The 14,386-nt window shown below is 40.5% G+C and overlaps 1 protein-coding gene across 1 annotated transcript; it reads left to right on the plus strand.

The window, feature by feature from the left end:
• The first annotated feature begins 921 nt into the window (after nt 1-921).
• Nucleotides 922-13,700, plus strand: LOC126390645 (uncharacterized). Its single transcript, XM_050045039.1, has 10 exons — nt 922-958; nt 1,051-1,132; nt 3,928-4,239; nt 4,317-4,550; nt 4,858-4,962; nt 10,963-11,202; nt 11,907-12,248; nt 12,396-12,653; nt 12,745-12,844; nt 12,932-13,700. Exons 2-10 carry the CDS (start codon nt 1,078-1,080, stop codon nt 12,969-12,971), a joined length of 1,686 nt encoding a protein of 561 aa, XP_049900996.1. The 5' UTR covers nt 922-958; nt 1,051-1,077; the 3' UTR covers nt 12,972-13,700.
• The last annotated feature ends 686 nt before the right edge of the window (nt 13,701-14,386 follow it).

Genomic DNA, 14,386 nt, shown 5'->3' on the forward strand with positions numbered 1-14,386 from the left:
AGATCTTATCATTCATAGTCCTTAGAGCCAGTAAGTCTTGTGTTGAATACGTGACATGTTGACAACATCTGCGTGCAGCTTTAGAAACCTAAAGATGTATTTTGCTGATATGTATATTTATATAAACAGCTCCAACAGTTGTCAGGAAATCAAATGCACTTAAGAGTCAAGCAAAGTACTAGGAAATTAAGTAATGGGATGTTTTCTAAGAATGATTGTGTGTTGGAAGAGATAATTGTGGAGTCACGTTGATGATTTACAGTAAGTCAGTAACCTTTTCAATTGTTTGCTCGAATTTTATTATAAAGTGCATTCAATAGTTTTTTAATTTATACCAGATTTTGAAATCATGCTCTTGAGCCTCATTATTTTTTAGTGCTTATTTGGTTGGATTTGTTTATATTGTTTAATTCTTTAGTTCCTGGAGAATCTGCTTTCTAATGAAATGATGTGACTATGATGAAGTCATCCATGGATTGAAGGAAAATGAAATGTTGTTATATTATCCATCAATTATAACATTAAGACATTGCAGTGATAACATTAAAAATGTAGGACCAACAGGACAACACACAGATTGCTCCTGATGGACATGATTGTCAGGTGGTGGTCACTGATGTAATGTCCACCGTTCCCTCGAATTCAAACCAACCACATTTAACACTGTCTTCAGTGTTTTAGTTTAATAGGGCTGCGTGTTGCATGGAAATCAGTTACTGAAACGTGAAAATGTCGCAAAGCGTTATATAAGATTAAGAGTAAAAAGATAACTGTATGAGCTGTCTGTAGATAAAATCCAGAGGGTTCCGTGTAAAAATAAATCTATTTTCATCAGTCAGCAATTTAAAGAGGAAGGGAGTGAAATTTGGTTGTGACACTGCGTGTTGTTCGTCCACCTCCTGTACACTGACTAGCACTCCATTCTGTCTCCTTCAGCCTTAACATTGTAAAGAGACTGGTGAGTTATACATTTATACATTTTTTCATACTTTTGGGGGATTTGCATTGTGAAAACATCAATACAAAAGCTGTTATTCAATTTCTTTCTAGATTCTAAGTTTAGAGACTGCAACAGCCATGAAGTTGCTAGGAGCTGGATGTTTATTTGCATATTTCATCGTGTACATCTCAGGTATGAATGACTGCTTATTCCTCTTTATAACATTTTAAATTATTAACATCATACTCTATGTACAATAAGTGTGACATGATTCGTCACACAAGAGGTTGACTCATCAAGACAAGTACTACTGGACTAATATTACATTGGATCAGTAGAAATTTTGACTACATGATGGTGCTAGATGAAAAGTTAAGTGATGGTTAAAGTGTAAATTCATGAAACGTAGGACCCTGCATCTTTGGGGCTTGGCTGATTCTAGAGTCTCAGAGACTCCCAGTGGCACAGAAGTGCAACTACATTGCAGTAGTACCCCTTGTAAGCTGTAGGTGTTCAGTTGTGGGAAAAAAGTGTGTGTCAAGTAAAGGTTTAGTGATCTGCCATAATAGTTATAGAAAAGCAGTACAGAAAAACTGCGTGTCAGCTCTCAAGGTAGTCACACAAATGCTTATATATGCAATATATTGTTATTATCCTCCTGAGCCCTGAGCTTTTGTTTGGTTGGCATTTTTAACTTCTGGTAGCTATCTGGGATAAGTAGGACCTGATAAGTATAAAAAAAGAGGAAGTATTGTCCTTGAACAATAAGTAGTTTGGGGAAAAAATGTCCTCATAAGACAGAGATTATTTTTAATAGTCACAAATGTGGACAGCTGTGGCTCAGAGGGAGAGTGGGTTGTCCACCAATCGTAAGACTTCTCCAGTCCACATGTCGAAGCACGGGCAAGATACTGAACCCTTAATTGCCCCTGATGGCTGTTCCATCGGTGAGTGAGTGTGTGCGAATGACTACTGAGAAGCAAGTGGCACCATGTATGGTAGCCTCAGCCATCAGTGTGTGTGAATGGGTGAATTTGGTATGTAGTGTAAAAGCAATTAGAGTGGTCAGAGGTCTAGAAAAGCGCTATACAAGTTCAGTCCATTTTACCACCAAATGTGTAATCAATATAAAACTGGTTATTTTGATGTCTGAACATTGTTGTGCAAAAACAAAATTGCAAACAATGCAACAGTTGTTAAGGTTTTGTAATTCTATGGCTTAGGGGTCACTGTTCAAGTCTAAAACTGTTCAAAACTGTTCCTTTCAATGCCTGAACATGGCAAACAATGCAACGTATCTAAAAGCCTTGTGATGTGTTTATTTTCTAGGTCTGCATGAATTTTACTTGCTCCATACTAAGCTAGGAAAGTACTTTTTGTCTGTGGGAACAACACATTCTCACTCCGACCTCGTCACATATTGACGTTTGGTCATGGACTTTCCATGTCCAGATACGACGTGAAAGGTACCCTGGGTGTGTTGGTTGTTGACGTCCTCGGACACCATGTCAAGTTCTGCCTCTTACATGCATTGTCTTCTTTCAAAATACACTTACGTTTTCACAGGAAATAAATGCACTATGTCGGTACACCACTGCGAATTGACGTTTTTTTCCTTCAACAACAAATACACATGGTTGGGTTTAGGCAACAAAAGCACGTGGTTAGGTTTAGGAAAAAAGACCAGGGTTTGGCTTTAAAATCTTCCGGGATGCAAACACCGCTCTCTCTCTGGTGAAAGTCGATGTTTGTTGGACCCATCCATCACCCCTCCCACCCTCCCCACTCGGACTTTCACTGCCTTAACTTTCGCCCTTGTCCCGCAGCGTTTCTTCTGATGGCACCGGGCACCGTTAAATTATAAAGGCAACCGGCTGCGTATCGTGCGGATGTTAAAGGATGCCGTTTTTTGTTGGTTTCTGACGCCGCAAGTGACTGCCCAAGCACCGGATTTCAACAACTTTGGAATGAGACAGTGCTCGTAAACAGTCTGTCACAACTAACTGGCCTGTGTGAATAATACAATAATAAAGTCCCAATGTCCTCAAGAAAGTACCACCTAATAAACAGCATCTTAGCTCATGCAAATGTCATTAAGCATTAATCAGTTTAAGAAGTTTTGACCATAAAATTTCATCAGGTTTTGGCAGAGATGGCTGCCATCTTGTTTACACATGGATTAGTGTTTTGTGAGTTTGCTACCACTAGATGCCACAAAAAAATCTCCACAAGTGAGGACAATAGGTAGCCTGGAAATCCAGACTCAAATCTAGAAAGATTTTGAGTCTGGCCCTCACCAATACACCCTTCGTACCCAAGGGGCAGCACTAACTGAGGCATATTAAATGCCGCCGCACGCAATTGGATAGCACGATAGCCAATCAGAGCAAAAAACAAGGTGACGTATTCATTGCAGTAAGCCCCATTGGTTTGCCGACCAGTGGGGCTAACTGATATATTATGTTTTTGCCGTATCCCGTCGGCAAAACAGCAAAAACGTCCTTCCTGGAAACGAAGGCTTCTAGGGCAGTCTTCTGTTCCTCTCTCAAGGAAAAAGATAAGTGTAGTTGACTTAGCGTTTCTTCCAAAGCTAAATTGAATGGACGCGGTCCTTCGGCAGCTGCCATCGTGGCTGTTTACTTTTCGACTCCAACGGCGCGGTGCTGTTGACATCATGTTATGCCGCCCAGAGCCCGCCTCTGTCAGATAGACTGATCTGATTGGTCTGATGGCAATTCACCGGGCTCTGCTTGTCGGGGCCAGATCCCCGTGCAGTGCAAATTGGAATTTGCTAGGGGCGGAGCATCTGGATTTCCAGGTTAGACAACAGGTCTAAGTTAAGCAAAAAGTATAAGTTGCAGCAAACCCAAAATGTAAGGTCTTCGTATGAGGATGCAAGGAGGTTAAAAAAGTAATTAGTATTGACATAAATGATTTGAAAAGTATAAATCCATCCAGATGTTTGCTAATGAAATCTTCTGTTGAAGGGGTTCAAGGGCGAGCAAACAGGATCTGTGCTTTAAAAGGTTCATCGGTGGATCTGCCCTGCTCAGCTCAACATCCCACTTCAAGCATGACATGGCACACTGTACACTGGAATGAATCTTTGTTTAGGTCTCCATTCGTTCAGAATGACCTCTTAGATGGAAATCATACAAGGTACAACATGTCTGCGGAGAGTAACTTCACTCTAACAATCAGTGATCTGAGAGAGAGTGATGCAAAGTTCTACTGCTGTGGAAACATAACTGACAACCCAGGACGCTGCTGGATCTATAGAACAGCGCTCCGTGTGGCAGGTACAGTGAGTCAGTAATTTATCGCCTTAAGATCTACATCAGTATATGAGTTCTTATTTTATACATCATCATCTCAGACCTGCAGGTACAGGTGATTCCCACCACAGAGGGACAGACCGTAACACTGATATGTAGCACCAGCTGTCCCCTGACTGAAAACCCTGCAGCCTACATCTGGTACAAGAACAGAGAGTTCCTCTATGAGGACTGGTCTCCCTGGTACCAAGAGCTGGTCAGCAGTGAGGAAGCAGTCACATACTCCTGTGCTATCAAAGGCTACGAGCATCTCAGAGCTCCTGAAGTCTCAGTGGGTGAGTGACAATAATTAACTCCTTATATGATGAAACATCTGGATAAATATGTTCTTTGTAAGATATAGCTGTCAGATGAATCATAAGGGACACATTATGGGTTTTTTGTAAGTTTTACTTACAGCACAAGTTATTGGCCTTTGTAATCATCTATCCTGTCCATACTGGCCATGAAGTGTGCTTTGCTGCACCTCTGACAACACCAAACAGTGATGCCGCAGTGTCCTGGAGCACACCTGTACATCTGTAAGGTGAAAGTGAAGTTTTTCAGAGGGTGTTAAGTTTGTCTTTAATTATTTTTGTTCAGATTCTGTCACGCCAACCTGCTTTAATGTGACCTACGCTAAACGGAGAACGTGTCCTCCCAATCAGACGTCAGCAGATGAGCCGTGCTCCATCACATATCCAACAGGTTAGGTTTACCCACACAAACATATCTCCCACCCTCACAACCTTCAAAACAGTAACGATGCCCTCAGATTTTGAGCTTTCTACTGTTTCGTCCATTTTAGGAGGGAAAAACCAACACCATCTCTTCTTCTGAACAGCAATTTGCATAAGGGCTCGCACTGAACAAATGTTTGCTGTTGGGGCAAATGTTTCATTATAGTCTATGGCCTCTGTCTGGTTGTAACCCTTAGCAACATACCTAGCTTTGAAAACATTTCCTTTTTCAGTGTTTTCCTTTATGGCATAGACCAGTTTCCCCCCACTGCATTCCTACCCTCAGGTAATGTAGTCAGTTCAAATGTTTCATTTTCTTTAAGTGAGTCCATCTCTTCCTTCATGGCTTGTTGCCATGCTGGTGCTTCTGGCGACATCTGGGCTTCCCTACAGGTTTGGGGGACTCCGCACACTGCCCTGTAACAATAATCAACACTAGCATGGGTTACATCTTTATCTTTTAAGTCTGGTATGTAATCCTCTAGGTGTTTCAGGGCTTTTCATTCTCTTCTTAGGTAGCGTGGGTTTTGGTCATGACTAGGTTCTGAACCTAAGCTGTTTTTGTTTTCATCCTGAACTACTTCCTCGTCTGTAGTTTCATCATTTTGTCCATTTTCATTCTTGTCTGTGTCATCATCATTTCTGTTTAAGATCTGATTCTCTATGCTATCTTCTTTCTGTAGCAATTCAGAGCCACTCTTTTCATTTTCTGACTTACGGTCTCTGAAGCTATGGGTTTCTGGTTCATATTCATCAGTTTGGGTTTGTTGATCAACACTGTTCATTTTGATGAATTTTACCAGTCTGTGTTTTGACTACCGTAAAGTGCACTGTCTGCAAGGAACTTCTTTGTGGCCAATGTTGCTTCACTCTTATTTTTAAGGAAGTAAACAGCCACTGCCCCTGAAAAATCATCTATGAATGAGATGGCATATTTGTGCCCATCTTGACCAGTCGGCTTTATTGGACCTGACTTTTGGTCTCTGGACACCAGTCTGTGTTTTGACACCTTTCTTGTATGAGGGTTGTAAACCAGATAGGCTGGACTGTTCTTACTGTACCCCACAAATATTCCCTTTTTACATCTGGGATCAAGTTTCTTGTGATCATGATTGTATCTGATCCAAAAAACCACATTTCTGATAGGTTTGGCTTTCTTCCTGTTAGCATAAAGTATGGGGTGTTTTTAGTTCTCTCATTGTAACACCTGTTAGGGATATGGGCTGCACTTTGAACAGCATAAGGCCCCAATGCTTTTGGTAACCCCTTTTCTATTAACATGCACCTCCCCATTTCACGCCACTGTCTTTCAGCTGTACCGTTTTGATGAGGAGAGTAAGGAGATGACGTCTCGTGCCTTATACCTTTATCTCTTAACAGTGCCTGAAAAGCCTTGCTTGTGTACTCTGTACCGTTATCTGATCTGATACACTTGACGCTACCACAAGGTGCACTGTCTGCAACGAACTTCTTTGTGGCCAATGTTGCTTCACTCTTATTTTTAAGGAAGTAAACAGTCACTGCCCCTGAAAAATCATCTGTGAATGAGATGGCATATTTGTGCCCATCTTGACCAGTTGGCTTTATTGGACCTGCTAAGTCAGTAGCTATGTTTCCATCCAAAAGTGATTTGAATCATTGGGAAATGCGCATTAAAAGAAATACGAATCTTGTGTGTTTCCATTAAATGTACAGACTTTGGTGAAAACTACGAACTTGCGCGAGTTTTCCGCAGAACCGGAAACAAAACACGTCTCGCATTCTTCTTCTTCTACGTTTTCTGGCGGTTGGCAACCAGCTTGTAAATGCATTACCTTCTGGCGGTTGGCAACCAGCTTGTAAATGCATTACCGCCTTCCCGACCCAGAGTGTGGATATCACTATGGAGAGAGGTGCGCTACATCAAACTTAATTCGAACATAACTGTTTCCATCCCCCGTTTTGCGAATCAACATTTTTTCAAATCAACCAAAGCCCGGCTAAAGCGAGCGTATTTTCGTTTGTGCGAATCAGGGGATTTTAATTTGAATTTTGGCGTTTCCATCATAATTTTCCGATGCGATACTTCTAGATGCGCATCTAAACAGGCTGATGGAAACATGGCTAGTATGTACTAACTCTAGGGGCGCACAAGCTTTTGCATCAGCCTTCCTACTTCTACTGTTGGTGAATTTTCCCTCTGTGCAAACATTACAGTCTACCTTAGTTTCACCTGTGATTTTCATGCCTACTACTATCAGGTAGTTTCAACACATCATCAATGTTACAGTGTCCCAGTATTACATGCCATGTTTTGACATCACATGTTAAATTCACTTTGTCCTTGGACATTATGTCATTGACTGAGTAATCAACCCATTTTTCATTGTTATTTACGGTTTCAATGTAGTATAGTCTTTCCAGCTCCTTGATGTGGAAAACAGTCCCATCTTTGGTTGTCAGTTCATTCTTCCCTTTCCGGATAATCACTTTGACTCCATCAGCTGTTACTGCTTCTACTGAGAGGATGCTCTGAGGATACGATGGTATAAACAGGGCCCTCTTCAGTGTTATCATGACGTTTCTCCCCTTTTGGTCCCATAGCATCACCTCTGCGTCTCCTCGCTTGAGAGCCACGTTGTTCTCCCTGGTGCCATCCGCAAGCTCCATAAAGTGTTGTTGTGGATTGAAAGTCTTGTCAGATCTTGTAAACTTACTTTCCTCTGTTATCATGTGAGATGTTGCTCCACAGTCCACCATCAGTCCATTTCCCTTAATGTTGTCTGGGAGAAACTCTTGACTAATCTTGAATACGAAGGTTTGTTCTTCGTCACGACCTTCTTGTTTCTCTGCAGATTGTTTTGCGTCATCTTTGTGCAGCGTTTTCCTCCTGCATGTCTCATCGCTGTGTGTTGAGCTTTTGTGGTAGCTGCACCATTTCGCGGCTCCTTTTTGACGGCTGTCTCGTGCAAAATGACTGCAGTATCCACATCCATAACATGTCTCGGATGACACGTCCACTTTCATTACATTGTCTGACTTTATCTTTGTGTCAAACTTGTCTGTTTCTTCATAGCTTCACAGTTTACCTTTGAACTCAGTGAAAGTCAACTCTTGACTGCTTTGGCTGAATGGCTTATATGGCTCTGGAAGTCCTTTCAAAATCATTGCGATTATAAGTCCGTCACTAATTATTTCTTTTGCACTTCGTAGTGATGTTACTACCTTTTCAGTCTGGATGATGTAGTCTGTCACAGTTTCTTCTGGCTCCTTTCTTAGCGAAGTCAATTCTGTGTTCAGGGTAATAATCCTGGGCTTACCCTGACTGGTGTAGTGGTTCGGTAATATTTGTAGTGCTTTTCTGCCATTGTCTGAGGCGTCTCTCATCACCAACGTAAGGCTTCGGTCGTCGAGGAACTGTATTAGCTCTGCGTAGCATTCTGCATTAAAGGGACAGTGCGCCCAAAAATGAAAATTCAGCCATTATCTACTCACCCATATACCGAGGGAGGCTCTGGTGAAGTTTTAGAGCCCTCAAATCCCTTGCAGAGATCCAAGGGGAGAGGGGGTAGCAGCACAACTCCATCTAATGCAGGCTGACGGCACCCCAGATTAAAACGTCCAAAAACACATAATTGAAACCACAAAATATCTCCATACTGCTCGTCCACAGTGATCCAAGTGTCCTGAAGCCCCGACATAAAAAGTTGAGTGCGGTGCACAGAGAGGCAGTTAGAGCTACAGGCTACAATGAGGCTAAAAACAGAGTTCAAATGACGTTTTTCCAAACAACTTTTTATGTGGGTGAGTAGATAATGGCTGAATTTTAATTTTTGGGTACAGTATGCCTTTAATCTCTGCGCCGACGTTATCAGTGGCGAGGATCGTGTCTTTCAGGCCTAATATTCTCATGTGGCCGAGGAACTTTACCTCCCAAAGTTCGTATTTGTCTTCGTCTCCGTCGAAAACTAGTCTCTGCTGCCATCCTCCTGTACTGCACCTGGGCCCATAACCTGTGGAGCTTTCTGCTGTTCCGTCCATTTTAGGACGGGAAAAACCAACATCATCTCTTCTTTCGTTTCTTTATTCACATCCTTTTTCACATGGCCACTGCTGGAACTCACACATGGCAATATGACACCACACACAACAACAACAAAAATGCGCTAATCACTTTCATTGGCGCAAGAGGCTCATGTGACCTCCACCGAGTGCACAGCTTCACAATAAAAGTACAGAATAAGAACTTGTGAGAACACACAACCCAACACGGAGCACCTGCTGCAGCAAGCGAACACATCATCTGTAGTCATTTTGATTTGACCAGCAGATTTCTCTTCAAGCCGACTGACTGTAGAAACAGGTGACATGTATTAAGTTCTAAAACCAGCTGCTGGCAATTTGACCAGAGTTGCAGCTGATGCTATCAGCCAGCTTGAGTCAAGCTCATACAGGCCAGTTCACACTGCTGCAACTTTTTTCTGAAACAGTTTCACCTCGTTGCGAATTTTTTTTTTCATTATTTCTTAAAGTTGCAACGATCAAATAAGTTGTGTAGACAGTACATCAAGTGGGCCACTTCAAAAAATGACTGAACCCAAATGAAAGGAGGCTGGAGCACTCGATAAAATTGCAGAGCTTTTAATAAGGTGCAAACAGACTGACGTTTCGATGCTACTGCGTCTTCTTCAGAGTCAAACAGGTATTGGTAGAACAGTGGCAGTTAAATACCCACATCCTGAAACTCAAACAGTATCTCATTGGTAAATGAGGATGAGGGAGAAATTAACCAATCCTGTTGAGGCACTCATCAAAAACAGGGTGTAAAGAATCAGCAATCCATAAACAGAAAACACTCCCCCTAAGAATGATGAAGATTAGAGGAAAAAAAAAAAAAAAGAAAGAAAGAAAGAAAGAAAGAAAAATATATATAATTATAATAATAATAATGATATTTAATAAATAAAATATAGAAATAATAATAATGATGAAAAAGAACGAGAAAAGAGAGAAAAAAAATAATAAAAAATAAAAATAAAATAAAATAATATAATATAAAAAATAAAAATAAATAAATTATATATATATATATATATATATATACATATATATATACACATATATACACATACATATATACACACATAAAATAAAATAAAATAAAATGATAATAATGACAATAAATAAAATAAATACTAATAAATAAATACTAATAAAAAATAAATAAATAAATTATATATATATATATATATACACATAAAATAACATAAAATAAAATAAAATAAAATGATAATAATGACAATAAATAAAATAAATACTAATAAATAAATACTAATAAAAAATAAATAAATAAATTATATATATATATATATATACACATAAAATAATATAAAATAAAATAAAATAAAATGATAATAATGACAATAAATAAAATAAATACTACTAATAATAATGTTGTTATTATTAGTATTTATTGTCATTATTATCATTTTATTTTTTTATATTATATTATTTTATTTTTATTTTTATTTATTTATTTTTTTCTCTCTTTTCTCGTTCTTTTTTATCATTATTATTATTTCTATATTTTATTTATTAAATATCATTATTATTATTATAATTATATATATTTTTCTTTCTTTCTTTCTTTCTTTCTTTCTTTCTTTCTTTCTTTTTTTTTTTTTTCTCCCTGTTTGACTCTGAAGAAGACGCAGTAGCGTCGAAACGTCAGTCTGTTTGCACCTTATTAAAATCTCTGCAATTTTATCGAGTGCTCCAGCCTCCTTTCATTTGGGTTCAGTCATTTTTTGAAGTGGCCCACTTGATGTACTGTCTACTATTTTGTCCTGTGCTGTGAACACCGATCCAGTTTTATTTTTGGCTGAAGCGCAAGAGTGCCTTTCTTTTAAATAAGTTGTGTATTTGATTAATTAATTTTCCTAATGTAACATCGGACAGTAACTACAGTGTATTTGTCATCTCTTCACAGAAGTACATGTTCAAAGGACTCCTTTAGATGAGGACTTTGTCAGACTGACCTGTACCCCCAGCTGTCCTCTGACTGACCCTCAGGCCGCATATAGGTGGTACTGGCAAAAAGTTGGTATTAGAAGCCAGAGGACTAAACTTCTCTACAGGAACTTTGAGGGTCAACACTTTACAGTTCCCAGAGGTGACAGTTTCTCCTGTGCTGTAAAAGGCCACGAGGATTTGCACAGTGCTCAAGTCTGTGAGTATGAAGCAGTTTTTGGTCTGTTACAACATTTGTGTCAGAGTGCTTGAAAGGCAACAATAGTAAGCATCATTTAAATAATCACCAGTGGTGACCCCAGACATTTTTCAGATGGGTGGCCAGATGGTGGCCACTGAAAATCTTAAGGTGGCACACCAAAACCAAAAGCCATAACTGAATTTCAGGAATTCTATCATGAAGCCTATCCTAGCTGACACTGGGCAAGAGGCAGGGTACACCCTGGACAGATCGCCAGACTATCACAGGGCTGACACATAGAGACAGACAATCATTCACGTCACATTCACAGGGACAATTTAGAGTCACCAATTAACCTGCATGTCTTTGGACTGTGGGAGGAAGCTGGAGTACCTGGAGAAAACCCACACTGACAAGAGGAGAACATGCAAACTCCACACAGAAGGGCTCCCCCAACCTGGGGTTTGAGCCCCCCACCCTGGGTTCGAACCAGGAACCCTCTTGCAATGAGGCAACAATGCTAACCACTGGGCATGGCCACCCCTTGGTGGTGCCACTGAACATCACCAGGGCAACCACAAAAACATCAATACCACTTTCTAATCAGGCAGCCTTTGGGTTTTTAAGCTTTAACTATTGTGTTTTTCAATGGAAGAAATGAGTGATTGCAGGTTTAAACACTTATTTAAAGTGATGAATTTGGTCTTTCATATATATTTCAGGTGCTGAGGAAAAGTCCTGCTGGGATGTGAATTATGTCAGCAGGAGAATCTGCGCTCTGGAAGGTTCTTCAGTGAACATTGCAAGTGAATACTCGCATCAAGACAGCTGGCCACCAGAGTTTAAATTATGGTATAAAGTAAAGAGAAGTGGTGAAGAGAATGCTGAACATCTCACAGCCAGTTCAGATCGTCTGAGGTATCATGACAAAATTAACAAAAGCCACATCCTGAGAATTACAAATCTGAGGAAGAATGACTCGGCAGAATACATATTCTCACTCCAGCGTAAAGGTGAAGAATGGAAACTGTCTGATTTCTCTGGAGTCACATTGGTTGTCACAGGTAATTCAAGAGAGCAACAGGACAGAAAGCTGGTTCAGACATGATGTAGAAATTAATACACCACATTGTACATACATGGCTGCATTAGGTTACCCAATAGGCACAGTCAAGTTTAAAAGATAACTAACATCTCTAACCATCTTCCAGGTCTGAAAGTGACGTTTACTCCTTCTGCAGTGGTGACAGAGGACCAGAGAGTCACACTGACCTGCAGTACCAGCTGTCCTCTCACTGACAACACAAACTACATTTGGTTCCTCAACAGTCGACCTCTGACTCTGACAGAGACCCAAACCAAACACCTGGTGCTAGACCCAGCCAGCAGTCAGCATGCAGGAAACTACGCCTGTGGTATCAAAACCCAGAGAGACATCACGTCCCCTGAAGAGACTCTCACTGTTCAAGGTAGGTATGCCTTTACATTGTAAGTGAAAAGTTATTAGGAGCTTTGTTAGTATTCCAATCAGGAAGAAATGTATCATCCATCTTTCTCTAGGCCCAAAGATGGATGTTCCAATGGCAATAATTAATGCAGTCAGACTGACGGTTGCATTGCTGATCCCGATTCCTCTTCTTCTCTTCCACCTGTGGATGAGGTAAGAGACATCTTCTTAGTGACTTTGTTTTAACAGTAATTTGAAATGTCCCTCCGCGTCATCCTCTCCGTTTTAACGGCCCTGCAGACACGCTCGCAGTGTGAGAACATCTCAGTCATGGTCATGAGTCCTGCAGCACAGAGGGACCCAGCACACGCCAAGAAGACACTGTGTACTGTGTGGCTAAGCATCCACACAGGACGCTCCACACAGTGTGCAGCAGCTGCCTGTCTTTATCATTTAGGTACAAGCTGGGCTGAGATGATCTGAACAGTGCAAAGACACCTCTTAAATCAGATTGGGAGTGAATGATGGCTTTACATGAATTATAATGTTAATGTGTGTCTGATGGATGTGAATGTAAGTCAGGGCTTTGTCAGCTTGTTGTGCAGTTGTTCTTTCCCAGAGTGGCAAAACAAATGAATGCAGCTTGATTTAAGGTTTGTTGTGTTGTTGTCATTTTAACAGCTGTTTTAATATTAGCTGGGGCGTTTATGTAGTGAAGATGTATTTTGCAGCTGCAACAGATGGCCACATACAGTTGGGGGAGATATGTATTTATCAGTCCTTTGTTAGGCTCCACAGATGTAGCAGGAAATTACATAATTGGGTGTTAAAAAATAGGTGAATATAGACCTCTGGCATATGATGATTCAGTAACTTTTTCTACTGTCTGTTTATATTTGCTGTATCAGTTCATTATGAAATCCATTTAATAGCTTCTCTTAAGTTGTATAATCTCTTATGTTTTTCCAAATGTACACCAGATTTTAATTCATATTCTTGTCAAACATCTAATATGTAATCCTTTTTTTCCTCTTTTTGCATGTCATGTGATATTTTAATGTATATACTGTAACGCTTTCATTAAAAGCCTTGTTCCAATAAAACATCCAGTCCCTTTTACTATCCTGGTGTGGCTACACATTTTGACAAATAAATGCACGAGACCAATTAGATGCCAGGGGCCATATTCGCAAAGCTGCTTCTGGTGATGAAATTCTAAAAAATTCTTAGAATTGTGACATTTTCTTAGAATTTTCCCTTAAGGCCCTGACACACCAAGCTGACCGACAGCCGTCGACCAAAGTCAGGCCGTCGGTGAGCGTCTGTCACCCAAGTTTTTGCGATGTGTCCCACACTGTCAGCACTTCGGCGTCGGTGGCTTTTCGGCCGATTGAGCATGTTGAATCGGCGGCAGAGCTCGGCGGTGAGAGAGATCACTCTGATTGGCTGTTCAGGTTTTATTTCCTCGCCCCTGTAGCGAGCGAATCTGCCTGTAGTGAAACAGTTGGCTTTCGTCGCCGCTAGTTCTTTGATGTCAGTTTGGTGTGTCCGCACCTTAAAGTTAAGACTATCAATCAATCAATCAATTTTATTTATAAAGCCCAATATCACAAATCACAATTTGCCTCACAGGGCTTTACAGCATACGACATCCCTCTGTCCTTATGACCCTCACAGCTGATCAGGAAAAACTCCCCAAAAAACCCTTTAACGGGAAAAAAAACGGTAGAAACCTCAGGAAGAGCAACTGAGGGA

The sequence above is a fragment of the Epinephelus moara genome, chromosome 5, assembly GCF_006386435.1.
Source record: "Epinephelus moara isolate mb chromosome 5, YSFRI_EMoa_1.0, whole genome shotgun sequence".
Classification (NCBI taxonomy): domain Eukaryota; kingdom Metazoa; phylum Chordata; class Actinopteri; order Perciformes; family Serranidae; genus Epinephelus; species Epinephelus moara.

Bases quoted from the DNA above. Each gene is read 5' to 3' on its own strand.
- LOC126390645 (XM_050045039.1), top strand. From the start codon at position 1,078: ATGAAGTTGCTAGGAGCTGGATGTTTATTTGCATATTTCATCGTGTAC. The intron at 4,551-4,857 runs GTGAGTGACAAT...ATTTTTGTTCAG, and splicing joins AGCTCCTGAAGTCTCAGTGG to ATTCTGTCACGCCAACCTGC. The intron at 12,845-12,931 runs GTAAGAGACATC...ACGGCCCTGCAG, and splicing joins CTCTTCCACCTGTGGATGAG to ACACGCTCGCAGTGTGAGAA.